At 40.2% G+C, this 27,414-nt stretch overlaps 1 protein-coding gene across 1 annotated transcript in view; it reads right to left on the reverse strand.

Moving 5' to 3' along the window:
- Nucleotides 1-27,414, reverse strand: part of LOC124620345 (CCR4-NOT transcription complex subunit 6-like) — a 135,900-nt gene that overhangs the window by 104,067 nt on the left and 4,419 nt on the right. The window contains exon 2 of the mRNA XM_047147019.1: nt 25,910-26,038. Coding sequence (XP_047002975.1) covers nt 25,910-26,038 — 129 coding nt within the window. The remainder of the gene's footprint in view (nt 1-25,909; nt 26,039-27,414) is intronic.

Genomic DNA, 27,414 nt, shown 5'->3' on the forward strand with positions numbered 1-27,414 from the left:
AGTCCCCTTGCCCCAGTCATGATGGGCACATACTCCATGGTATACAATGGAAGTGTGCAATGCAGGTGATCCCTGCATGGTCAAGGGGCTACCATTGTGCAGGTACATGATGACATGACCCCCCCCCCCCCCACCACCATCACAACAGGATGGCTATCATGCTGGGTTTTGTGCATACTACAACAACAGGAAAGATGGGTGCCAGGGTAGAAGAGCACAGAGGCTGTACATACTCCATACTGGGTGAACTTCCCTGTATGACATGCACTTTTGCAGAATTTAGAAAAAATGGCAGGTCAAACCCAATAATGGGGGCCATATAATTGTTAATGGAAGGTGAATATAGTGCTGGGAGTGAAACTAGAAATCAAGACCAAACTCATGAACCAAGTCCAAGCATGATCTGCACCAAAAGAACCAACTTATAAAGTCAGAGGAGGTAAGAGGTAGACGAAGTGTAGGTTGGCACCACAGAAAGAGGAAGCAATACTGCAAAGGCTGGGACCCTGTGGCAGTCAAGCACAACTTACCAAAGAATGGTGAGCCCCCTGGCAGGCCAAAAAGTGAGCAAGTAATTATTGATCATTGGTTGTCTGTATAGTCTGCAGTGTTTTCACACAGCAAGATTCTGAGTTTATCAGGCAACATTTGGAGTTACGATTACAGCAGTGGACACTGGTAATCCTTGTACAGCCCAGAATTGGGCAAACATAGTATTAATTCCATCAGAGTTCCCATTTGGGTGACTGTCCTTTGTTACCTGGCCAGAGATGGGGTTCTCATGTAGTATCCAAAGGTTAACTGTTAGGTGGCAATAGCAAAATGTATCAGATCAGCTTAATGGCTCATTCAATGTTTGGACATCTGTGTTCAGGGGCTACTGTGTAAGAAACAGTGTAGCCATAAAGTTAAGTTGTGCTTGTAGGTAAATTTTGATAGTCGGGTGGGCAACCTCCGAGTTGTACTAAATCTTATGGTAAGACACTGGTGTTGAACAAAAGAGGGTTTCAGGGCCTTCTGGCATCTCATTGCAGAACAAATAGCTAGCTGAAGATTGTAAGTAAGGGTTCTCACAAGTCAGGAACTGAGATTCAGTGTGGAATTTTAAAGACAGAAAGTATTTGTTGGTCATGACAAGTTTATTATAAGAAATCTATGCACAGAAGTTATTGTTGATTTGAGTACGAAATAAGAGGTACAGTGCCTAACTCAGATTTCAATTTGAGCATTGAATGGCTGTGGCACAGTTTATGACATGGCTGTGAACAGATTGAAATGGATGGATAGTTAATATTGTATCACCATCAACTTATATTTAGGTTTCAAGTTCTGATTTCACTGAGACAGTTTCTAGTATGAAATATGAGTGGACCAGGCAACAAATTGTTGAGAGGTAATAACTTTGCACTTGTTAGAGGAGTTCCTGTGAAACACCATGTGAAATAAACACAAAAACAATAGTAAAGAACAGGATTTGGTGTAGGAAATTGTTGTTGTGTTCAACTGTGTCAAGAAAAAAATGTAGTACCTACGAGAGAAACGGAAGGCAGAAGTGAATGAGAGACTGGGCAGAGGCGCAGGCACAGTTTGTGAACCAATATATGTGAGAAATTTCAAATAAAAATTCAAAAGAGCATGCATTTCAACAAAACTTATTTCATTCAGTTAACTTTAACTTCACATAGCACTTCAGGCCTTCAACAAGAGTTCCACAGACATCAGCTTCTATTTGAAATATTGTTTGCTTCAAATTGAGAAATTAAAATGCAAGCAACAAGTGAATTTCTATCGCTAAAAATAAAAGCGTAAGAGTAAGCAATGAAAACTTGTTTCTAGTGCCATCTTACATGCAGCTTTACATTTTAAGAGTGATCAATGAGAGGTGCCAAACAGGCCGCAACAACAAAAAGAAGAACCAGTCACATCGACACAAAAATGCAGACTGTTGGCATGTAAGCTAGTTAGTAAAGTACAGCACAGAATAATGTCTTCAGGCGATGAGTTCGTCATACTGCAGCACTTCAATTTGTACATTGTGTACCACTATGGCAGAGATGTATTTGTGGAAGTAGTGGACAGAAGAGGGTTGCGATGTAGTGGAGAAATGCCAACTATGTAGGTCTGTGTCCCTCTGGACACGACACAGGGACATCAACTCCTATGCACCGCAGCAATACAAACAGCAAATATTAGAGTGGGGAGGCCTTCATGCCTGAGACAGTGCTCATCCTTCAGGCAACTCCACATGGCATACTGCAGGAGGACAATGTGAGACCACACCACTTTGAGGAACGCACTATTTTTTTTTCTTCCAGATCACAAAGGGTACTTTGTGCATTATAGGGGCGGCAGCCAGTCTTCATTTACTTCTGAGCATATTTCAACTGGCCATTTGCCAGCCACTTCCAGGGAAGTCGGCAAAGGCTGTCCTCGGCTTCCAGAGCCTTTCTTATTAGCATGCTGTACGAGTTTTACATATATCAAAAATGTGATATTGCGACTATCCACACTACCAGTGATGCAGGCATTGTCATCAATGCTGGCAGTGTGAAACCTGGCTGCCCAATGAATTGCTGCTTGCCACAGCCTTATTTCTAACACAATGAGAGAAGGTAGTGGAAATAACACAATTCCGTGCACTATCAAAATGACAACCACAACAGCTGTCAAGAAGGTTTCCCACATCTATCTCCACAGAAACCACATTGTTAGCGATAGAGTTAAGGTGCTATAAGAATTCCATTAATTTCTCTTTTCTACGGGCAAGATTCCCCCTATGAACCATGGACCTTGCCGTTGGTGGGGAGGCTTGCGTGCCTCAGCGATACAGATGGCCGTACCGTAGGTGCAACCACAACGGAGGGGTATCTGTTGAGAGGCCAGACAAACATGTGGTTCCTGAAGAGGGGCAGCAGCCTTTTCAGTAGTTGCAGGGGCAACAGTCTGGATGATTGACTGATCTGGCCTTGTAAAATTAACCAAAACGGCCTTGCTCTGCTGGTACTGCGAACGGCTGAAAGCAAGGGGAAACTACAGCCGTAATTTTTCCCGAGGACATGCAGCTTTACTGTATGATTAAATGATGATGGCGTCCTCTTGGGTAAAATATTCCGGAGGTAAAATAGTCCCCCATTCGGATCTCCGGGCGGGGACTACTCAAGAGGACGTCGTTATCAGGAGAAAGAAAACTGGCGTTCTACGGATCGGAGCGTGGAATATCAGATCCCTTAATCGGGCAGGTGGGTTAGAAAATTTAAAAAGGGAAATGGATAGGTTAAAGTTAGATGTAGTGGGAATTAGTAAAGTTCGGTGGCAGGAGGAACAAGACTTTTGGTCAGGTGATTACAGGGTTATAAATACAAAATCAAATAGGGGTAATGCAGGAGTAGGTTTAATAATGAATAAAAAAATAGGAGTGCGGGTTAGCTACTACAAACAGCATAGTGAACGCATTATTGTGGCCAAGATAGACACAAAGCCCATGCCTACTACAGTAGTACAAGTTTATATGCCAACTAGCTCTGCAGATGATGAAGAAATTGATGAAATGTATGACGGGATAAAAGAAATTATTCAGGTAGTGAAGGGAGACGAAAATTTAATAGTCATGGGTGGCTGGAATTTGTCAGTAGGAAAAGGGAGAGAAGGAAACATAGTAGGTGAATATGGATTGGGGGGAAGAAATGAAAGAGGAAGCCGCCTTGTAGAATTTTGCACAGAGCATAACTTAATCATAGCTAACACTTGGTTCAAGAATCATAAAAGAAGGTTGTATACCTGGAAGAATCCTGGAGATACTAAAAGGTATCAGATAGATTATATAATGGTAAGAGAGAGATTTAGGAACCAGGTTTGAAATTGTAAGACATTTCCAGGGTCAGATGTGGATTCTGACCACAATCTATTGGTTATGAACTGCAGATTGAAACTGAAGAAACTGCAAAAAAGTGGGAATCTAAGGAGATGGGACCTGGATAAACTGAAAGAACCAAGGTTGTAGAGAGTTTTAGGGAGAGCATAAGGGAACAATTGACAGGAATGGGGGAAAGAAATACAGTAGAAGAAGAATGGGTAGCTCTGAGAGATGAAGTAGTGAAGGCAGCAGACGATCAAGTAGGTAAAAAGGCGAGGGCTAATAGAAATCCTTGGGTAACTGAAGAAATACTGAATTTAATTGATGAAAGGAGAAAATATAAAAATGCAGTAAATGAAGCAGGCAAAAAGGAATACAAACGTCTCAAAAATGAGATCAACAGGAAGTGCAAAATGGCTAAGCAGGGATGGCTAGAGGACAAATGTAAGGATGTAGAGGCTTGTCTCACTAGGGGTAAGATAGATACTGCCTACAGGAAAATTAAAGAGACCTTTGGAGAGAAGAGAACCACTTGTATGAATATCAAGAGCTCAGACGGCAACCCAGTTCTAAGCAAAGAAGGGAAGGCAGAAAGGTGGAAGGAGTATATAGAGGGTTTATACAAGGGCGATGTACTTGAGGACAATATTATGGAAATGGAAGAGGATGTAGATGAAGACGAAATGGGAGATAAGATACTGCGTGAAGAGTTTGACAGAGCACTGAAAGACCTGAGTCGAAACAAGGCCCCGGGAGTAGACAACATTCCATTAGAACTACTGATGGCCTTGGGAGAGCCAGTCAAGACAAAACTCTACCATCTGGTGAGCAAGATGTATGAGACAGGCGAAATACCCTCAGACTTCAAGAAGAATATAATAATTCCAATCCCAAAGAAAGCAGGTGTTGACAGATGTGAAAATTACCGAACTATCAGTTTAATAAGTCACAGCTGCAAAATACTAACGCGAATTCTTTACAGACGAATGGAAAAACTGGTAGAAGCGGACCTCGGGAAAGATCAGTTTGGATTCCGCAGAAATGTTGGAACACGTGAGGCAATACTAACCTTACGACTTATCTTAGAAGAAAGATTAAGAAAAGGCAAACCTACGTTTCTAGCATTTGTAGACTTAGAGAAAGCTTTTGACAATGTTAACTGGAATACTCTCTTTCAAATTCTGAAGGTGGCAGGTATAAAATACAGGGAGCGAAAGGCTATTTACAATTTGTACAGAAATCAGATGGCAGTTATAAGAGTTGAGGGGCATGAAAGGGAAGCAGTGGTTGGGAAAGGAGTGAGACAGGGTTGTAGCCTCTCCCCGATGTTATTCAATCTGTATATTGAGCAAGCAGTAAAGGAAACAAAAGAAAAATTCGGAGTAGGTATTAAAATTCATGGCGAAGAAGTAAAAACTTTGAGGTTCGCCGATGGCATTGTAATTCTGTCAGAGACAGCAAAGGACTTGGAAGAGCAGTTGAACGGAATGGACAGTGTCTTGAAAGGAGGATATAAGATTAACATCAACAAAAGCAAAACGAGGATAATGGAATGTAGTCAAATTAAATTGGGTGATGCTGAGGGAATTAGATTAGGAAATGAGACACTTAAAGTAGTAAAGGAGTTTTGCTATTTAGGGAGCAAAATAACTGATGATGGTCGAAGTAGAGAGGATATAAAATGTAGACTGGCAATGGCAAGGAAATCGTTTCTGGAGAAGAGAAATTTGTTAACATCGAGTATAGATTTAAGTATCAGGAAGTCGTTTCTGAAAGTATTTGTATGGAGTGTAGCCATGTATGGAAGTGAAACATGGACGATAACTAGTTTGGACAAGAAGAGAATAGAAGCTTTCGAAATGTGGTGCTACAGAAGAATGCTGAAGATAAGGTGGGTAGATCACGTAACTAATGAGGAGGTATTGAATAGGATTGGGGAGAAGAGAAGTTTGTGGCACAACTTGACTAGAAGAAGGGATCGGTTGGTAGGACATGTTTTGAGGCATCAAGGGATCACAAATTTAGCATTGGAGGGCAGCATGGAGGGTAAAAATCGTAGAGGGAGACCAAGAGATGAATACACTAAGCAGATTCAGAAGGATGTAGGTTGCAGTAGGTACTGGGAGATGAAGAAGCTTGCACAGGATAGAGTAGCATGGAGAGCTGCATCAAACCAGTCTCAGGACTGAAGGCCACAACAACAACATGGGCAAGATTATATGAGAGTATGGTCAATTATCATTAGTTTATGGGCAGCTGATTTAGAGAAACCCCCACAAAATACAGTTCACCATAGAAACAGGAACATATGGATTCTTTTTAAATTCCTGGATGTTTCCATTAGACATCTGATTATCATTAAGCCTATTCACACCAATTTGTATTTCTCCAAGTTATCATCATCTGTCACTAATCAAGGGCATGGTCAAAACATTTGTGTACAGAGTACACACTGTTTCCAAAGCAGACAGCTCAACAAAAAAACTATATTAAGAGAAAGATGAGTATCCCCTCTAGCACATGAACAGGGCACTATCAGTCGAAACTAAATGGTAGCCAATTGATACAGGGAACAGTAAGCCAGCAAAATCCACAGCTTCTGTCCGCATTTGTGCAGTAGTTCCTCCTCCTTCAACTCTTCTGGCAGAAGCAAAGCCACTGGCTCCAAAAGCTTGCAAACCCTTTTGTGTGTGGGTTCCCCTGCCGCTGCTTGGTGAGTAGGTTTTTAATCTATCTGTTTATATTAAAATATATCCAGGGGCAGCTACGGACTGAGCATAATTTATTGATTATTAATTGCAGAAAGGTAAGATATTGAGAAGATGGAATAATGACTTTCTAAAAAAAGTAAGTGGATGCAACAGAAGATCCATGGACAGCTTTGAGAAATGACAGTGATAGCAAAACTGAATAATTTGCAGAAAGGTGTAAATTAAGGAGGTGGGGCTTCGATAAATAGAAAGAACCAAACGATGTTGAAAGTCTCAATACAAGCATTAAGTAATGACTGACAAACATGGGAATACAATACCATAGACAGCAAATGGGTAGCTACAAGAGATGAAATAGTGAAAGCAGAAAGGTGATCAAATATTCTAAAAGACAAAGTGCCATAGATATCCCTGATAGCAAGCAAGATGTTGAATTCAATTGATTAAAGGAGAAAATCTAAAAATGCAGTTACTGAAGCAGGTGAAAGGGAATACAGAGATCTAAAACACAAGACTGACTAAGTATGAAATGGCAATTCAGGATGGTTAGAGGAGAAATGAAGTGCTGTTGAAGCACTTATTACTATGGTAAATACAGATGTCATCTAATGAAAGACTGAAGAGGCCTTTGGAGAAAAGAGAAGCTCCTTTATCAGTAGCTACAGTTCAAATGACAAGTCAGTTCTAAGGGGAAAAGGGGAGACTGAAAGGTAGGAGGAATACTGAGAAGGGCTATACAAGAAATTAAGTGTATTTTTTTTTTACAACAGATGATCTTAAACATCTCAACTGTTCCTTTAAACGACTGTTAGTGTATTTTATTTTCATTACCCTTACAAGAAATTGACTTTAGGACAGTATTTTAATTAAATGTGCTATTTTTGTTTACAGCCTCGGGCATGCTCTATGGCCTTATGCCAGCATTGTAGAAGCACTTGCCAAGTGCTTGAAGCCATGTTTTCAGTGCGCGAATTATGCTGTCATCTTCAAAGTGCATCCTGCAGGAGTAACCTGAAGTGACAGATTGAAGTCTGAGGGCACCGGGTCTGGGTTAAAGGCTACACAAGGCAATGATGTCCAACCCAATTTGGTAATGTGTTTCTTGGTCCTGAGGCTTGCGTGTATCTGTGCACTGTCGTGTTGGAGGAAGATTTATTTTGGTTGTCAGATCAAACACGTCGGCAACCACTGTCGGGTTTGTTAAGAGTCTCCACATATACCTCTGAATTATTGGTCAATCCCTTTGACAACACATCCACGAGAATGACATCATCACTATCAGACTGTCATCAAAGCAATTGGAAGATACCACTGTGTTCCCCAAATCACTAGATCACTCTCCTGGCCTTGTGAAATGGTGCGTTATCTTTCTGAAAAATGCCACTGCCATCAAGAAACATGATCATCATGAAGATGTGAACGTGGTTTGCAACCAGTGTACAATACTCCTTGGCCGTCTTAGTGCTTTGCACGAGCTTCACTGGATCCATGGATGCCATGTGAATGTTCCACAGAGCACTAATGGAGCCACCACCGGAGTGTTTCCTTCCTGTAGTACAGGTGTCAAGGAGCTGTTCCCCTGGCCCCTGGTAGATGACAGAGTGACACCCTCCCATCAGCACAAAGAAGAAGGTAACAGAATTCATCAGACAATGCAACACTCTGACACTGCACCAATGTCCAGTGCCAATGGTCATGTGCCCATCTCAGTTGTAGTTGCTGATATTGTGGTGTTAACACTGGCACATGCAAGGGTTATCGGCTGTGGAGGCCCCTCGTTAGGAGTGCTCAGTGCACTGTGTGTTCAGAGATGCTCGGACTATGCCCAGCATTAAGGTCTGATGTCAGTTATGTCACAGTTCACTGCCTGTACTGTTTTACCAGTCTGCCTGTTCTATGATGTCCAAAATCTGTAATGAGGAGTGGCCGCTCAAACTCATGACATCTGGATGTGGTTTCATCTTGGCTTCACCATGAGTTGAAGACACTCATCACAGCACTCATTGAACACGCGACAAGTGGTGCATTTCCGAAATGCACATGCCAAATCTCTGGGCCATTAAAATCTGCCCTCGGTCAAATTCAGATAGATCATGCACCTTCCTCATTCTACACATGGACAGCATGCTCACTGATACTACGTGCACCATCCGTGTGTCTGGCTAGCAGTCACCCCTCACCAGGTGATGATGCTATCGCCTGTAAAGGTTTATATCGATGGTAGGTCAGTGGTCATTGTGTTCTGACTGATCAGTGTACGCCTAGGTGTCTGAATTTTTACATGTGCGTGAAGCTGTTTGAGGTAGTGCATTTAACACTGAATTGCAGCTCCATCCTTTCTTAGCATTGCAGCAATACTTTGCACATACCTAGGTTATGCTTCTTGCTGGTTTCTCATTACAATTGAAGGAAAAATTTAAAGTAGCTGAGTGACATAACTGAAAGAAAGATTTGCATTTATATTATGGTTACTGGCAACTGAGACATTGACACCTAAATTGTTTTGCATTTGAACAGGTGCTATACCTGAGACAGTTCCCGATGTGTGCAGTATGTATGGCAAGAACTTGCAGGATTTTATTAAAGTACAAATGGAGAAGACAATGTCAGTAAAGCATGAGTAATGAAATGTGAATATGCACGCAACGTGTGATGTAAGCTACCTTATAAAAATTTTATATAAAGCTTGTTAGAGAGCAGATAGTGTTATCACAGGAAACCGGTTTTTACTTATTGTGTTACTATATCCAAACCCTCTAAAATAAAAGTGATACACCAGCCATGTAATTACAGCTACAACAAACATAAGCAATGAGAATGATCACATCTTTCACACATTTTTAATTTCAATCAGCATAATACACTGAAGTGCCAAAGAAATTCATATAGGTTTTTGTATTCAAATACAGAAATATTTAAACAGGCAGAATATGGCGCTGTGGTCGGAAGTGCATATATAACACAACAAGTATTTGGTACAGTTGTTAGATCGTTTACTGCTGTTACAATGCCAGGTTATCAAAATTTAATTGAGTTTGAAAGTGGCGTTATAGTTGGCGCATGAGTGAAGGGACACAGCATCTCTGAGGTAGTAAGTGGGTATTTTCCTGTACGACCATTTCGTGAGTATACCATAAATATCAGCAATCCGGTAAAACATCAAACCTCCGACACTGCTGTGGCCGGAAAAAGATTCTGCAAGAAATGGACCAATGACGACTTAAGACGATCGTTCAGTGTGACAGAAGTGCAATCCTTCTGCAAATTGCTACAGATTTCAATGCTGGGCCATCAACAAGTGTCAACAAGCGATCCACTCAACAAAACATCATCGATATGGGCTTTCGGAGCCAGAGGCCCACTCATGTACACTTAATGACTGCACAACACAAAGCTCTGCACCTCACTTGGGCCCATCAACACCAACATTGGACTGTTGATGACTGGAAATATGTTGCCTGGTCAGACGAGTCTCGTTTCAAATTGTATTGATGTGGGGCGTGTGCAGCTGAAGTGATATGGAACCCCTAATACATCTAGATATGACTCTGACGGGTGACACATATGTAGACATCCTGTCTGATCACCTGCATCCATTCACGTCCATTGTGCATTCTGACAGACTCAGGCAGTTCCAGCAGGACACTGCGACATCCCACATGTCCAGAATTGCTACAGAGTGGCTCCAGGAACATTCTTCTGAGTTTAAACACTTCTGCTGGCCACCAAACTTCCCAGACACGATCATGCCTTGCAAAGTGCTGTTCAGAAGAGATCTCCAATCCCTCATACTCTTGCAGAGTTATGGACAGCACTGCAGAATTCATGGTGTCAATTCTCTCCAGCACCATTTCAGACATTAGTTGGGTCCATTCCACGTCATGTTGTGGCACTTCTGCGTGCTTGCGGCGGCCCTATATGATATTAGGCAGGTGTACCATTTTCTTTGGCTCTTCGATGTACATATATATATTCATACTTGTTTGTCCAAGGGAATTTATTGTACTGTTACATTTTAATACAGATAAAGAAAAAATCTTGCACTTATTCACTCTGTTTGAAATCATTTAAACAATTTTTTCCCGTCCTCACTTGGATCTTTGAATGCTCTGCAAACTTTCTACCAATCACTTTTCTTTTGGTATGACATTTGTAATTTTAATCTCACGAGCAAATACAACATCTATATTCTGCTGTATCACAAACATTACATGCTCTTCAGATCATCCCATCACCTACATAACTTGTCTCATTCGCAAAAGAGCAGATGAATACTCTCTACACTGCTAGCACCAATGAATAGAAGTTGTGAACTTCCTTTGGAGGTATGCTGAAACACTGACAACCAGTGGAGCTCCAGCAAACACCGATGAATGTGAACCAGTCACCACTGAATGGTGTTTGTTCGCACTTGCCTACCATTTACACCAGAGAGGATTCTCATTCCCTGATACCAGTGCAGTTGTGTTCATTCCAGGCTTTATGCTAAACCTGACAAGAAGTTTACAATATGAGTACCACGAACAACTAAAAAACTGCAGGTAGATATGCAGTACTAATAAGCAACTAATTTGAATAGCTAATGGCATCATAACATCACATAGGAGGAAACAGATATTGTACTGTAATATGAAGGGCAGTGAGAGCCCAGTAACAGTGAAGAATCCCACAAGTATGACGAAATGTCAAGTAGAATTATGAACATCAGTGCACCATATATTAGTTCTGTTCACCATCACCTATGCAGTGCATCTTTCACGTGTGATCATTTTCTTGACAGAGTGAAATACTTGTCTGCAGAAACACTTTATAGAAAAATAAAAGAGATAATGTATATAATTATCGGCTAATTTGTTTGCCACCAGTGTTTTCAAAAGTTTTGAGACTGCAATATATAGGAGAGTAGTGGAACATTACAGTACACATAATTTTTTGTTGCAGTTTGTCGTCCAGAAAGGAGGAGTATCCACAGAAAATTCAATTTATTCTTTTATGTGCAAAGCACTGGGTTCTGGGCAGGGGATATTTTATTTGATTTAACAAAAACATTTGTCTGTGTGGAGCACACAATACTTTTACAAAGTTGGAACTTTATGGAATTAGGGGAAAAGCTCAATAACGGTTCACTTCATATCTACAAAGCAGGAATCAGGAGGCTCTCCTTCAATGTGAACCACCAGGCTAAAGTTTGAATCTGATTGGGACCATGTAGAGTACCATAGAGTTCTGTTATCAGTCCAATGCTTTTCTTGATATATGACATGATTCCATGATGATATAACAAATTTTCACAATGATGGAGAAGGATAAATGAATCTATTTGAGTTGAGAGACCCTGGTCTGGAAACAACAAAGTTAAAGCTTATAAGGGAAAATCGTTCTGGCGTCTCTGACAGTGAAATAAATGTAAAGGACTGTTGTTGCAAAGACTGTTAGGTAGTCAACTTTAAGAGGTGGTGGTATGGGGAAAAGTAAGTCTGATAAACATGGGCTCTAAAATGAGTATCTTAAGAGCTATGAGCACTTTTTCAGCTTCAGTAGTGTGAAACATCTTTTTTATTGCAAGCTCTTTGATTACACATTTTTCGAGGAGGCAGTATGGAGAAAAACAAGGAAAAAAGCCCAGTAAATATTGGCTCTAAAATGCATACCTTAAGAGCTAAGGACACCTGCTCCGTATAAGAGATAAGTTCCACAGCAGCAAAGATGAACAAGTGCTCGTAGCTCTTAAGCTATGCATTTTACAGACCGTGTTTACTTTACATTGTTTTGATCCATACTGCAACCGTTGAAAGCCGACTACCCCACAATTTTAGCAGCAATAGTATCGGTACATTTACTCCACTCTCAGTAGTATCGGAACCATTTTCACTTCTAATTTTTGATCAATCATTTCTAGACCATGGTTCCTTACCTCAAATAGATACATTTACCTTCTTCTATCATCCCTGAAAATTTCATCCTTTGTCATGGAGTCACCCCACATATCAATGATTTGCCACTGAACATGACAGATGTCTCAAATATTTTTCTCTCTTTGCAGTTGACACATGCTACTGTGAAATGTAATACAAATCATACAGCTAATATGGTAGCCAATAAAAATCAGCACATGGCTGACAGAGGATTTACTGTACTTGTGCAAATCTAATATGCCACAGGCTGTAATGTGCACCCCAATCTTAAAAATTAAAATCGCAAATAAAGAATTTGTTGATGTATCATTGATACGCTAAATTTATTTCCTCAACAATGGGTGTATACACGACCTAACAGAACAACAACTTTTAAGAGGTCCACTGTTATGTGACACAGTCATTATTAAAAAAGAATGTCTCACTTCATTAACTACGAGGTCTGTTCAAAATCTTCCTGAACTTTGTCCACAAAATTTTTCTACACTTACCTTTTACTTATTGTGCATGGTCTCCTTCGAAATACTCTCCTCCACAACTGATACACTGCTGCCAATGCCGTTTCCACTTTTGGAAGCAGTTTTGGTATGTCTCTGCTGGATCGTGCAAAGTGCCATCTGTGAATTTTCTTTCAGCTCATCTATTGCAGCAAATTTTCATCTTTTCAATGGAGTTTTCAACTTTGGAAATAAAAAAATATGTCTGCAGGGGTCAGGTCTGGAGAGTATGGAGAATGAGGCAGCACAGTGATTTGGTTTTTTGAGCAATAGTCATGCTCCAACAGGGCAACAGGATGAATGTGCGGGTCCATTAGCGTGATGCAAGAGCCGTGAACTGTCTCGCCAGATTTCAGGCCATTTCCTTCTCATATTTTCTTGCAGGTGTTGCAACACGTCCCAATACTAACATCAATTAACAGCTTGTCCCTGTGGCACAAATTCATGACAAAGGTCACAGAAAACCATCAGCATAGCTTTGAAATCTGACCTGACCTGAAGAGCTTTTTTTTTCTTTATCATCTTGTAGAACCTTTCTCAACCCATTGTGAAGAATGAACCTTGGTCTCAACACCATCACCATAGACCCACATCTCATCACCAGCTATGATTCTCTTAAGGAATATCTCGTTTTCATTTGTGCGATCCAAAAGCTCTTCGCAGATTGTGAGGCACAGTTCTTTCTGGCTTTGACTCATGAGCCCGTGAGAAAAACTTTGCAGCAACATGATGTATTCCAAGATGCTTTGTCAGGATTTCATGATATGATCCAACTGAAATGTTACTGTATTCTGTGATCTCTTGGACAGTCAGTCTTCGATTAGCACACACAATTTCATTGGCATTCCTGACACGAGTGTTCTGCGTAGACGTCGAAGGGCATTCTGAACGAGGGTTATCTTCCACTCCATCCGGCCATTTTTAAACTGTGTGAACCATTCATATTACCAAGTATGGCTTAAGAACTCATCACTGTAGGCTTTCTGTATCATTTGGTGTGTGTCTGTAAAAGTTCTCGTAAGCCTGACACAAAATTTAATGCAGATGTGTTGATCCTCTAACTCTGCCATCATGAAATTCGCGAACTGTGCGACACAATGTTCTACTCAGGACAGCACTGAACTATAAATGACAGACATATAACAATTACACTTCTGCCAGTTACACACTAAACATAGGCATGCTCGGATGCCAGCCACATGGTGCAAAATTACAAATGTTCTGGAATTTTTTGAACAGACCTTGCACATGACATGCAAACAAATATACCATAAATTACAAGCACTACCCATCATTATTCACTAATTTCACCATTACTGGTATCCTCGGAGGATTTGAGATCAGAAATATATATATTTCCTCTTTTCCCACCATCCTCGCATAATCTTCATTGCCGTCTGGAGTATATTAAACAAAGTATGTTTCAAATGATTTTATGATCATTGGTGCTTTAACGCTTTTCCAGGCAGCTGAAACCAAGTGTGCAACAATGTTGGGCGCAGCACGCTTAATTTTACTTGTAATTAGTTCACGGTTCAGTTCACAAAACCATTTTTCATAATGTGAACGAAATCTTTGAAAGATTTATTTATACTAATGTCCTGGGGGTTGTAACACAGAAGTCATTCTTCCAGGAATAATAACATGGTCACTGGCTAGGCTGTGGATCATCTTTTTTACGTCGTCAGAGAGATGACCACGAAATGTATCAAGACAAAGCATTGATGGTAGTTTGGAAAGTCCACCTGGACAAACTTCTCATGTGTTTTGGAACCAATCGAGCATTGAAGTTTCAGTCATCCATCCCGTCCCTTGATTTTTAACAATAACATCATCAGGAAACAGTTTTGCATTTTTAGGGGTCTCAGGGCTTGTTTTCTGCTCAGAGATTACGAAAGGGGGAAATTTGCAACCATTTGCTGTGATTGCTAGCATTATAGTCACGCACTGTTTCTCACACCCTGATGTTTTGATAGTAACTTATTTTGTCTCCATCTCATCAATCGTGTGATAAGGTGGCATATTAAACCAAATAGACACCTCATATGACCCGTCGTAAAATTCTTTTTTGTAGTGTGATGACATACTGCAGCAATTCTTTAAGTTTTTTCTCAAACTCCTATGGTAGCTTCTGGTGTAATGTTGTACAGCATCGTAGAGATAAGCCCGACCATTTCATAAAGCAGTCAACTCATCGACTGCTAGCTTTAAACTCCTGCCTCGGTACATTAAGAGCTGCCGCCACCTCTTTTGGCTTTGTTTCTTATTGTGTCACTAGTCAGTGATACACTTAAAGTAGTAAAGCAGTTTTGCTATTTGGGGAGCAAAATAACTGATGATGGTCGAAGTAGGGAGGATATAAAATGTAGACTGGCAATGGCAAGGCAAGCGCTTCTGAAGAAAAGAAATTTGTTAACATTGAGTATTGATTTAAGTGTCAGGAAGTCATTTCTGAAAGTATTTGTATGGAGTGTAGCCATGTATGGTCGATAAATAGTTTAGACAAGAAGAGAATGGAAGCTTTTGAAATGTGGTGCTACAGAAGAATGCTGAAGATTAAATGGGTAGATCACATAACTAATGAGGAGGTATTGAATAGAACTGGGGAGAAGAGGAGTTTGTGGCACAACTTGACTGGAAGAAGGGATCGGTTGGTAGGACATGTTATGAGGCATCAAGGGATCACCAATTTAGTACTGGAGGGCAGCATGGAGGGTAAAAATCGTAGAGGAAGACCAAGAGATGAATTCACTAAGCAGATTCAGAAGGATTTAGGCTGTAGCAGGTACTAGGAGATGAAGAGGCGTGCACAGGATAGAGTAGCATGGAGAGCTGCATCAAACCAGTCTCAGGACTGAAGACCACAACAACAACAACAACAACAACAACAACAACAGTCAGTGATTGCCCATTTTTCCTCCTTTCACAGATGAATTAAGAAACTTCTACTTCAACGTCAGGGCATCTCCCATTTTGAGGGCCAGTGTATTTCTTTCTAGTAGCAGGAGTTGCAAATAATGCCAATTTCTGTTTCATCCATAAGAAACATTACCTGTTGCTATATTGAACTCTCTTCTTGCCCCACTGTTACCATATTTTTGAGCATCAAGAATTACTTTATGATCGAAAGCAGCATCATAGAATGTCATTCTCTGCTTGCCTTCCATTTTGCAACTACAAACACAATGCGCAGAAATAGGCCAACAATAATGTAATGAAGTTGAGAATACAACAATGCAATGTGATGTAAGGATCAATACCTCAATTTCACCAACATTCCTGGTGAATGATGCATTCATGTTGTTGTACTCTAATGTAATGCACCACTGAATACCGAGCACATCCCAATTTTGAATACTGCATATGGTAAAACAGTGCACATTAGATTCACAAAACTATGATATTAATGCTTAACTGCAACAAAATTCTGACACAGAACTCTTGTTGTAAAAGTGAAACTGTATTCTTCAAAGATGATCAGTCAGTGAAGTCAACCATTTTATTTTCTTATGAATGGGGTGGATGGCAGTGATTTTTGGAAGTGCCATGTTCAAGATCTCATGCACAATTTCAATGTTGGTATCGTCATCATTAGAATTATGTCCACTGTCTCACACTGAAATACAAAGCCTTCTTGACTTCCCTTTTATTATCTCCTATGGTGTTGCATTTTGGGGCAACTCTGTGAATTCACAGAGAACATTCTTAGCTAAAATAAGGGAGGTCAGACTGATTTGCCGTATCGGTTTGGCTATTGTTCATGAGTCTCAGATTTCTAATTCTGCCATCCTTGTAAACATATTCCATTACGATGTGTTTGGTTGACAATACTGACTTATTCATAAGCAACAGCAACATTCATTCAGTGAACTCTAGAGAGAGATATGTGCTTGGGTAACATCTGTTAAGCATTGTAAAGAGAGAGATGCACTACACAGAAAATTTCATTTTCAATCGGTTTCAAACATAGCTGGAAAAAAGTTAGCAATAAACCCCAAGTATTCAATATGTTCACTCTGCCAAATGCCATATAGGTCACTGAGAGTAAAACTCATTACCTGGATGCAAGCTGACTATATTATTCCAATATTACATGTTTCAGATGTTGCCATAATTGGACATCGAAACATCATGTTGCACATATACATTACTACTACAACATGTAACTATTTCATCTATGTGCAACATGATGTTCCTCAATGTCTTGTGATGGCAATATCCGAAGAAATTAATACTGGAATAATGAAATCAGTTAGCATCCAGTCAATGACTTTTTCCATTCAGCATTTTGCAGCTCACATACTTTACAATGTCACATACCTCCTTCATGACTTCGTATTGTAGCCAAGCCGAGTGTTCAAATCCGAGATGAAAGGTTTCCTTGTGGTACATACCTATTCTGCACAAGAATTCCTCCCAGTAGTTGAGACCTTCTCTCGATATGTGTTATTTAATAATATATTGCTTCAATGTTTTTTCATGTTTTATAAATTCTTTAATTCTTTTGTTTATAAATCTTCTAAACAGCATTTTATAAACTATGTACTAATTTGTTCCATGACCAAGTAGTTTTGGTTCACATAGTCATACGGTATGTGGAAAAAAATAGAGATTAACTAAAAAATGATTGAAACTCATCAATGACACTATTTCAGAGCATAGTGATCACATAGACTCAGTCACAGATAAATCAAATTGGCAGAGTTTGGTTCATTAGCATGACTCTAGGAAAATGCAATCAGGCTATAAACGCAATTGCTTACAAAACTCTTGTGTGATCCACTGCAGATGTGTGATCGATTCTAGAATATTGCTGAAGTGTGTGGGACCAGCACCAAATAAGACTAACAGCATACAGAATGTATAAAGAGAATGGCAGCACGTCACTGGTTCATTTGAGCCACGGAAGAGTGTCAAGAAGACGTTGGAAAAATTAAACTGGCAAGTTCTTGGAGATAAACACAAATTACTACTTATAAAAGTTTCAAAAACCAGTATTAAGTGACGAGTCTGGTTATCCACTACAACCCCTATTTATTGCTCTCTTAGAAATCACTAAAACAAAATTAGGCTTGTTACAGTGCACAGAGAGGACTTTAATCTATCATTCACCCCAGTCTCCATACATGGACGGAACAGGAAGAGGCCATAATAAAGAAAGTACCCTGTTTCATGAATTTCACAGTGGTTCGCGCAATACGGGTGCAAACGTAGATCATGGACATTGCAGGGTCACTCATCACCAAGGTTTCTCAAACACATTGTGGAATTGGATATAATAGAGGGAAACATTCCATGTGGGAAAAATATACCTAAAAACAAAGATGATGTGACTTACCAGACGAAAGTGCTGGCAGGTCAATAGACACACAAACAAACACAAACATACACACAAAATTCAAGCTTTCGCAACCAATGGTTGCTTCATCAGGAAAGAGGGAAGGAGAGGGAAAGATGAAAGGATGTGGGTTTTAAGGGAGAGGGTAAGGAGTCATTCCAATCCCGGAGACTTACCTTAGGGGGAAAAAAGGACAGGTATACACTCACACACACACCCATATGCAACCGCACATACACAGACACAAGCAGACATATGTAAAGGCAAAGAGTTTCAGCAGAGATGTCAGTCGAGGCAGAAGTACAGAGACAAAGATGTTGTTGAAAGACAGGTGAGGTACGAGCGGCGGCAACTTGAAATTAGCGGAGGCTGACGCCTGGCAGATAACGAGAAGAGAGGATATACTGAAGGGCAAGTTCCCATCTCCGGAGTTCTGACAGGTTGGTGTTAGTGGGAAGTATCCAGATAACCCGGACGGTGTAACACTGTGCCAAGATGTGCTGGCTGTGCACCAAGGCATGTTTAGCAACAGGATGATCCTCATTACCAACAAACACTGTCTGCCTGTGTCCATTCATGCGAATGGACAGTTTGTTGCTGGTCATTCCCACATAGAAAGCTTCACAGTGTAGGCAGGTCAGTTGGTAAATCACGTGGGTGCTTTCACATGTGGCTCTGCCTTTGATCGTGTACACCTTCCGGGTTACAGGACTGGAGTAGGTGGTGGTGGGAGGGTGCATGGGACAGGCTTTACACCGGGGGCGGTTACAAGGGTAGGAGCCAGAGGGTAGGGAAGGTGGTTTGGGGATTTCATAGGGATGAACTAAGAGGTTACGAAGGTTAGGTGGACGGCAGAAAGACACTCTTGGTGGAGTGGGGAGGATTTCATGAAGGATGGATCTCATTTCAGGGCAGGATTTGAGGAAGTCGTATCCCCGCTGGAGAGCCACATTCAGAGTCTAATCCTGTCCCGGAAAGTATCCTGTCACAAGTGGGGCACTTTTGTGGTTCTTCTGTGGGAGGTTCTGGGCTTGAGGGGATGAGGAAGTGGCTCTGGTTATTTGCTTCTGTACCAGGTCGGGAGGGTAGTTGCGGGATGTGAAAGCTGTTTTCAGATTGTTGGTGTAATGGTTCAGGGATTCCGGACTGGAGCAGATTCGTTTGCCACGAAGACCTAGGCTGTAGGGAAGGGACCATTTAATGTGGACGGACGTGTGAAGCTGGCCATTGGACAGATGGAGGTCAACGTCAAGGAAAGTGGCATAGGATTTGGAGTAGGACCAGGTGAATCTGATGGAAGCAAAGGAGTTGAGGTTGGAGAGGAAATTCTGGCGTTCTTCTTCACTGTGAGTCCACATCATGAAGATGTCATCAATAAATCTGTACCAAACTTTGGGTTGGCCAGCCTGGGTAACCAAGAAGGCTTCCTCTAAGCGACCCATGAATAGGTTGGCGTACGAGGGGGCCATCCTGGTATCCATGGCTGTTCCCTTTAATCGTTGGTATGTCTGGCCTTCAAAAGTGAAGAAGTTGTGGGTCAGGATGAAGCTGGCTAAGGTAATGAGGAAAGAGACTTACCTTAGGGGGAAAAAAGGACAGGTATACACTCGCACACACACCCATATCCAACCGCACATAAACAGACAACTTACCTTAGGGGGAAAAAAGGACAGGTATACACTCGCACACACACCCATATCCAACCGCACATACAAAGGCCCTTAGGGGGAAAAAAGAACATTAAAACCCACATCCTTTCGTCTTTCCCTCTCCTTCCCTTTTTCCTGATGAAGCAACTGTTGGTTGCGAAAGCTTGAATTTTGTGTGTTTGTTTGTGTGTCTATCGACCTGCCAGCACTATCGTTTGGTAAGTCACATCATCTTTGTTTTTAGATACATTGTGGAATTGTTTACATCTGAGCAAGAACACACTGTTTTTATTTTATGCCAAGAAATGTGAAAGAGCAAATGGTAAAAACTATACACAAAAATTGTGTTATTAAAGTGAAGACAGCTATGAAAGCAAAGTAAAATGGTTTATAATTGAAATGGGTCTATAACAGTGAATAGTACTGTGCTCCATATTAGTCATGACAGTTATGGAAGAATATTAAACACAAATTAGGAAGAGATGCAACAAAAGCCATGTTGTTTGCAAACAGCAATATGATATGAGGTGACAATTAAATGGAAGAGCAAAGGCGTGTGGAAAAAAGAGAAACGAAAATTTGGGATGAGAGAAACAACAGAGAGGAGCAAAATAGTAGTGATGGCAAAAGGAAGGAAGAAGGGAAGAGAGATAAAGCTGAATGTAAAAATTTTTGAAGTGATCAAAAGTTTCAGTTACTTAGAAAGTGTGATCACAAACGACGAACAAAATTTCTGAGGAAATTGGGAAAATACAACAAACAAACAGCTTCTACCAGAGTGTAACAGATATTCAATGGAAAAGAGACGTCCTAGGATATACAGTTGGTATGTGGACTACAACAAAGAAGTGAAAGTGCAGAATACAGTTCCAGAGGAATCAGAGTCAAGACAAGAAGGATACAATCAAAAATGAAGATATCGGCAAAATGATCAGAATCTCAAAACCTCAGGACATGACAGAGCATCAAAGCTGATATGGTATGGACACATGATGAGAGTGGAAGAGGGGAGAGTGCTATAAAAAGCATTTTCTGAAATGCTAAGTGGAAAGAGATCACAAAGAATGCCCAGGAGATGGGATGGTGTAATGAGCAGTCCATGAGAAGAGCGGTTGAAAACTAGAAGACATGCTTAAAAAAGGAGTTAGGAAGAGATAGGCAACGGTGTAGGTCCTTGATTCACAACCTGACCCAAAAAGTGGAAACAGGCAATAATGGAGGAGGAGGAGGAGGAGGAGGAGGAGGAGGAGGAGGAGGGGGAGAGGAAGAGGAGGAGAAGGGAGGAGGAAGAGGAGAAGGAGGAGAAGGGAGGAGGAAGAGGAGGAGGAGGAGAAGGGAGGAGGAAGAGGAGGAGGAGGAGGAGGGGGAAAAAGATCTAGAAATGTATTCTCATAGTAAAACAGGATTGTGTCTACAACCAGTAACATGTGATATGTTTATAAGCATAACAGAGCTATTCCTTAAAGGAAAAAAGATTCGGGTGTCACACCAACAGTGAGGTCATTGGATTAGATTAGTTTTTCATTCCATAGATCCATGCTGAGGAGATCCTCGTGGATGTGGAACATGTCAACTTCCCCCCTATTAAAAAATTCGTCAATGGAGTAAAAGGAGTTGACCACTAGTAAGTTTTTCAGGTTCCTTTTAAACTGATCTTTATTCGTAACTAAATTTTTTATGTTTGCTGGCAAATTATTGAAGATGAGTGTCACTGAGTAGTGGGCCCCTTTTTGAACTAAAGTAAGTGCTAAGTCTTTGTGCAGATCATTTTTGTTCCTGGTATTGTATGTATGAACTGAGCTGTTTGTTGGAAAAAGAGATATATTATTTAGGACACATTTCATTAAGGAGTAAATATACTGAGAGGCAGTGGTTAGTATACCCAGTTCTTTGAAGAGGTTTCTACATGACATCCATGAATTTACTCCACAAATAATACATATTACACACTTTTGGACTCTGAAAACTTTTGTTTGACTTGAAGAGTTACCCCAAAATATTATACCATATTACATTATGGAATGAAAGTAAGCAAAGTATGCAAGCTTTTTCATTTTTATGTCGCCTATGTCTGCTAACACTCGAATTGCAAATACAGATTTGTTAAGGCGTTTCTGCAGTTCTGTGGTGTGCTCCTCCCAACTGAATTTATTATCAAGTTGTAATCCCAATAATTTAAAAATTTGGACATGGAGAAGCAGCTCTGATTGTGAAAGGGTGGAAAAGGAAATCAGCAGAGGCCCTTTGCCTTAAGAAACTTAGGAAAATGGTGGAAAAATTTAATCTGAAGGGCCAGATTTTGATTTGAAATGTTGTCCTCCTGAATAAGTTAACTGCACCTTAGGCTGATTTAACAGTCTCATAAATGTAATTAGAACCATCAAGAAAACCTATGCATAGAGCTAGGAAAAAAGGAATGAGGTGGATAGTGATTTGAATGGATGAATGATTAACACCAGAAATTACTAGATGACGAAAACTGTAGTTACTGTACTGAACAAATCTCATATGTACTACCAGACAGTGAACATGTATCTCCAACCTTTAGCTCTCCTTGCAGCTACTGCATCAGCTCCCTGATATGCACAATTAAGTTCTTCTTTAAAATCACAAACACACAGATTCTGACTACGGAGGTGTGATCAAAACTGTGTGCCTGCAGACTATTCTATGTGCACGTAAGCAGGCCTTTTTGTCACAGCTATTATGTGATACGCACAATTCATCTACTCTGCATTGCATCTTCTGGATTATGTAAACACAATGCTCATTGATTTGCACCTCATATAAAGAGATTGCCTTTTCGATACACACAGACCTGAGTGTCTCGCACACTGCAGAATTGCCTTGGTTTTTAGTTTCTATTAAAATAACACTTCCTTACTGTATGTGCAGCCTTATACTGCCAAGTTACTAAGAAGAAATGAAGTGGCAGCCCATTTGCATTAGGAGCTACTTAAACTTCCAAAACTATTTGTAACCTGGATTTTGCACAATTTGTTTTTACTAATAAAGTACATTTTAGTGTTTATTTTCCATAATTTGCATCATGTAAATGGTACTAGTGTCTGAACAGGATAAAATTTATAAGGAACATTGAAATAAAAACTAGACAGTTAGAAAAAAAGTTTGCAAAAAATTTATTATTTCAAAAGAACTCACCATAAATGTATCCCACTGTGAGACAAGATGGTCGATGCTTTCATGAAAAAATGTTGGTACTGGCCTACAGAAGCAGAACTACCCAGGTATACACCTCCTCTTCTGAAGCAAATCGATGGCCACAAATTTATTTCTTCAGGGCTCCTAAAATAGGAAATCCCATGGGGAGAGATAGGAACTGTATCGAGGATGTGTACGGGCTCCCCAGCAAAACTTCTGGAGCACGTCAGCTACAGGAAGGTTGTGATAACCATATCCTTTAACTGTAACAGCCCACTGTTCATTGACTTTCTGGAACACAGGGTCGCAAACCATGCACAGTGGTACATGGACAGTTTGCAAAAATTGAGTGTGCCATCAAGACCAAATGCCCAGGAATGTTGACAGAGGGCACCATTCTGTTGCAGGATAATGCCCGCCAACATTTTGCCATAGTTGTTTTAAGTACACTGCAGAAATTCCTTAGTGAAGCCCTAGAATATCCTCCATACAGTCCCTTCAGTGCACTGATAACCTCACTGTTGAGTGCCTGTAAGCTACAAATGCACACACATGCTGTCCCGATCTCTCCCAATACAGTGTCCATATTTTTGAGACCTTGAAAGAAGAGACTTGTGGCCGTCTATTTGCTTTGGAATAAGACATGCATGGCTGTATACAATCACGTGTAGTGTAACAGGGCAGATTATCAAATATTCTGTTCCACTTTTGGCATTTGTACCAGCTAAAGATGACCGTGGTAGCAGGTAAATGTTTAGTAGTGTAGAAAAAAGAGTAGATACTATGTGCCCTTGCCCGTGTTTGTATAGAGTGTGCATGAGCAATAATAATGAGGGGAGCAGGGAGTCGTCAGAGGATGAGTGCACTCACTTGCTGCACAAGGATATAGAAATGCTTTGACACTTAAGTTGGTAGCATCATGGAAGGCTTGGAGTAAGAGGGCCACCAACAATGTCAACATGGACTCAAAACAAATGAAGCACTTTCTGATGTAAAAAGATGTAACTTTGATGTACGGCCTATGGATCACATGTTCAATATTATGCTGAATGTTTAGACTATTGCGAGTTGTAATTGTGAGAGAGGAAGAATTAAAATAATACAGAAGTGCAATTTAAGAGTTCAAAGTTTATTTTGTAGCTTGAATTAGTTGTTGTGATCTCATATTTCAGCACTACACTCCAAAGGATCGAAGTCAAGAAGAAGGGAAAGTTTTTACAAAGTGGCGGGACAGAGTAGCTAGACCACCAGAACAATTCATACAGGCATGCATAATAAAAAATAACATACATTTGAGTGACAGATCTGACATGGCGAAATGTACCAAGCGCACGCAGCAGCTGAAGCACATCATTACTTGGGTTTCTAACACTGGAAAACCACAACCACTGTCCTTTTTTACTGTACATGGTTCCATAGGCAACTGCAAACATTTTTCCCGTGAGGCAAGGCACTGACTGCTTGTCTCACAGTTGCATAAATTTATTAACAGTCAGGGCACTTACTTTTGAAATAATAAACAGTTTACTTACTTTTTTCCCATCTATCTATTTTTCATCTGACTGTCTCTTATAATTTACAAGGGATAAAAGTTTAGCCAATTGATAGCCTATTAAAGACAATACACCATCAAGTATCAAATGAATCATTAGAGCTTTCAGAAAAAAGGAGCTGACTTCGCAAGAGCAAAATCTTAATGATTTATTTCTAAGAAAGAGTGCCCAGTGGGCAACACAAAGTACCTAGAACGCCACACATAGTACACTAGCACATCGAAGATAAATATCCTAGTAACTGGCAGAGATTGATTCAAATAAATTCATATACAGTCCAGCAGGAAGAATAATTCCAAGTCAGGTGAAGTTAAAAGCATATATTTCTACAGATTTCCTCCAAAATCTTCAAAGAAAACTAAGTTACTAAAGGCTTGTGGACTTCTTTTCTTGGGTGAGAAAAAAAGAAACACCAATTCAGGCAACTTATGACTTATTTGAACAGTTCTCGGGTATCCGACTGGGTAGCGTCGTAATTTCTCCACAATATTTCAGCAGACGTACACACTGCGATCTTCAGGTGCCCGAAGATGGCAGCGTGTACGTCTGCCGAAATATTGTAGAGAAATTACAACGCTACCCGGTCGGATACCCGAGAACATTTCAAATTGGAAATATCCCGGGAAAACTTCAGATCGCCTAACTTATGACTTGTAAAAATTGTCTTCATAGTCTCTGGTCTCCAAAAAGACGATGTTATGGGTGGTATGTATGCATTTATATTTAAGGCAGTTAAGTGCCACTAGATGCCCAATAAAAGAAATAACCAAAAGACTAGAAATAATTTGGTGTATCTTAGGTAAAAGAAATGGTTTTAAAAACTAATGTTTCAACGACTCTAAAAGGGAAAGATTATAAACAGAGTTCTGACTTATGACAAATAATAAATGCTTCTATTTTGTGAGCATATTTTTAAGACTTTCACAATTAATACACAAGGCCAAGAAATTACACTGCTTCCAAATTAATTACTATGAATCATCTGCCAATTGTTATTGCCTAAGATGTTAGGAAGGTTAACAATATTAAAATTGTTCTTGTACGACATTGGTTACCAACTTGCTACGTGAGTGAATTACTTAGTCTCAACCTATCTCTGACTGGTTGCTGTTTCTAGAATTACTATGCTTACACTGCTATTTAATATATGATTAGAGCAAGCATTTTTGTCAACATTAGAACACAGAGGTATCTTGCAAAATAAATTACAGTGCAGTCCAATGATGTATACCTGTTATCTCCAACTCCGTCCAATCAGATCTCTTTCCAGAAGCTGCGTCCTCTGGAGACATGATTGTGTGTGCCCTCCGTGAATTGGTGCCTTCATACTTTTCCTTGTGGTTTCGTGACATGTTAAAACCTGTACAGTAAGATGAAAGAATCACTTTCTTTAGCCTGTATGGGGTATACAATAAAATATAGTAACCTAGGAGAAATAACAACCAGTAACATAATATATGTATGTAAACTGCTATGAGCTGCTTTATACAATACGACCATTTCAGTCACAGGATGTCTGTCATAGCAACACTCCCCTTCAGTCCAACATCGTACATATTTGAAATGTCATGCAGTACCTTAAGCTTAATTGGTAAATATATTTTCACTCTCAGTTCTTTTCCTAGTACAAAAGTAGGTCTCATTTAAGCCCCAAGTGACAATTATCCACTTGGGGTACTAAGCTGACAGGGTACCTGGGGTACCCGAGTGCAATATCTGTACACAGGTTGTATTGTAATTAGAAGATAAACCTGACATGAGCGAATGTTAAGATGAGAGAACCAAAATTTTCTTGCAAATTTGGATCTGCAAACAAGCAGTTTGTGAAATATTCTGTTGGTGGATATGTTCGTAGCGTTTTTGTTTTGCATACTGGTATTTCCTTTGATATAGGTTTATTTACTGAACGTAATTTTTTATTTATAGTTCACTGTGCTATTTGAGTTTACATAATGTCATTTTGTTATTTGGAGATAGTCAGTGGAGCTGTGGACACTGGAAAAATAGAGTGCCAAGTGGAGAAACCGGAACATTTCTGACATATTCTTCTGTTTGAGTTCAAAAGAGGGGTGACAGCAGCGGAGGCATTAAGAAACATTTATGCTGTGTATGGGGATAATGCTATTGAACAGAGCATGCCAAGAAAATGGTTTTCTCACTTTAAGGAGGATCATTTTGACATTAGTGGCTCTCCATGTTCAGGAAGACCTTCGGAGTTCAATAGAGATCGCTTAAACACATTAATCCACAATGATTCAAGTTAATGTACTCAAGAATTGGCAAATGTGATTAATTGTGATCATTCGATCATCATGTGACATTTGTGTGCAATAGGAAGGTTCAAAAATCGGCTGTATGAGTACTGCATGCTCCAAGACCAGGAGGAATAGTTGAGCCCAAACAAAGTAGCAACTACCTGTACAATAATCTGTGTGCATTTACAAAACATAATGTTATGTATCTGGTGGAATAGTACAGTGTGGTGTACCACAAATTGCTTCCCTGAGGTGTAACCATCACTGCTGACATTTACTGTCAACAGCTGAGACATCTTGCAGACGCAATCCAAGATCAATGACCAAGAAGGCTGCATGAAAGGATGCTATTCCACAATAACGCCAGCTAGACTAACAAAAAAATCAATACAGGAACTGGATTCGGAAGTTTTCCACACCCACCTTTTCCATCTATCTTTCAGGCTCAGATTTTCACCTTTCCGCTATCTGTCAGACACCC

The sequence above is a fragment of the Schistocerca americana genome, chromosome 6 (assembly GCF_021461395.2).
Source record: "Schistocerca americana isolate TAMUIC-IGC-003095 chromosome 6, iqSchAmer2.1, whole genome shotgun sequence".
Lineage (NCBI taxonomy): Eukaryota > Metazoa > Arthropoda > Insecta > Orthoptera > Acrididae > Schistocerca > Schistocerca americana.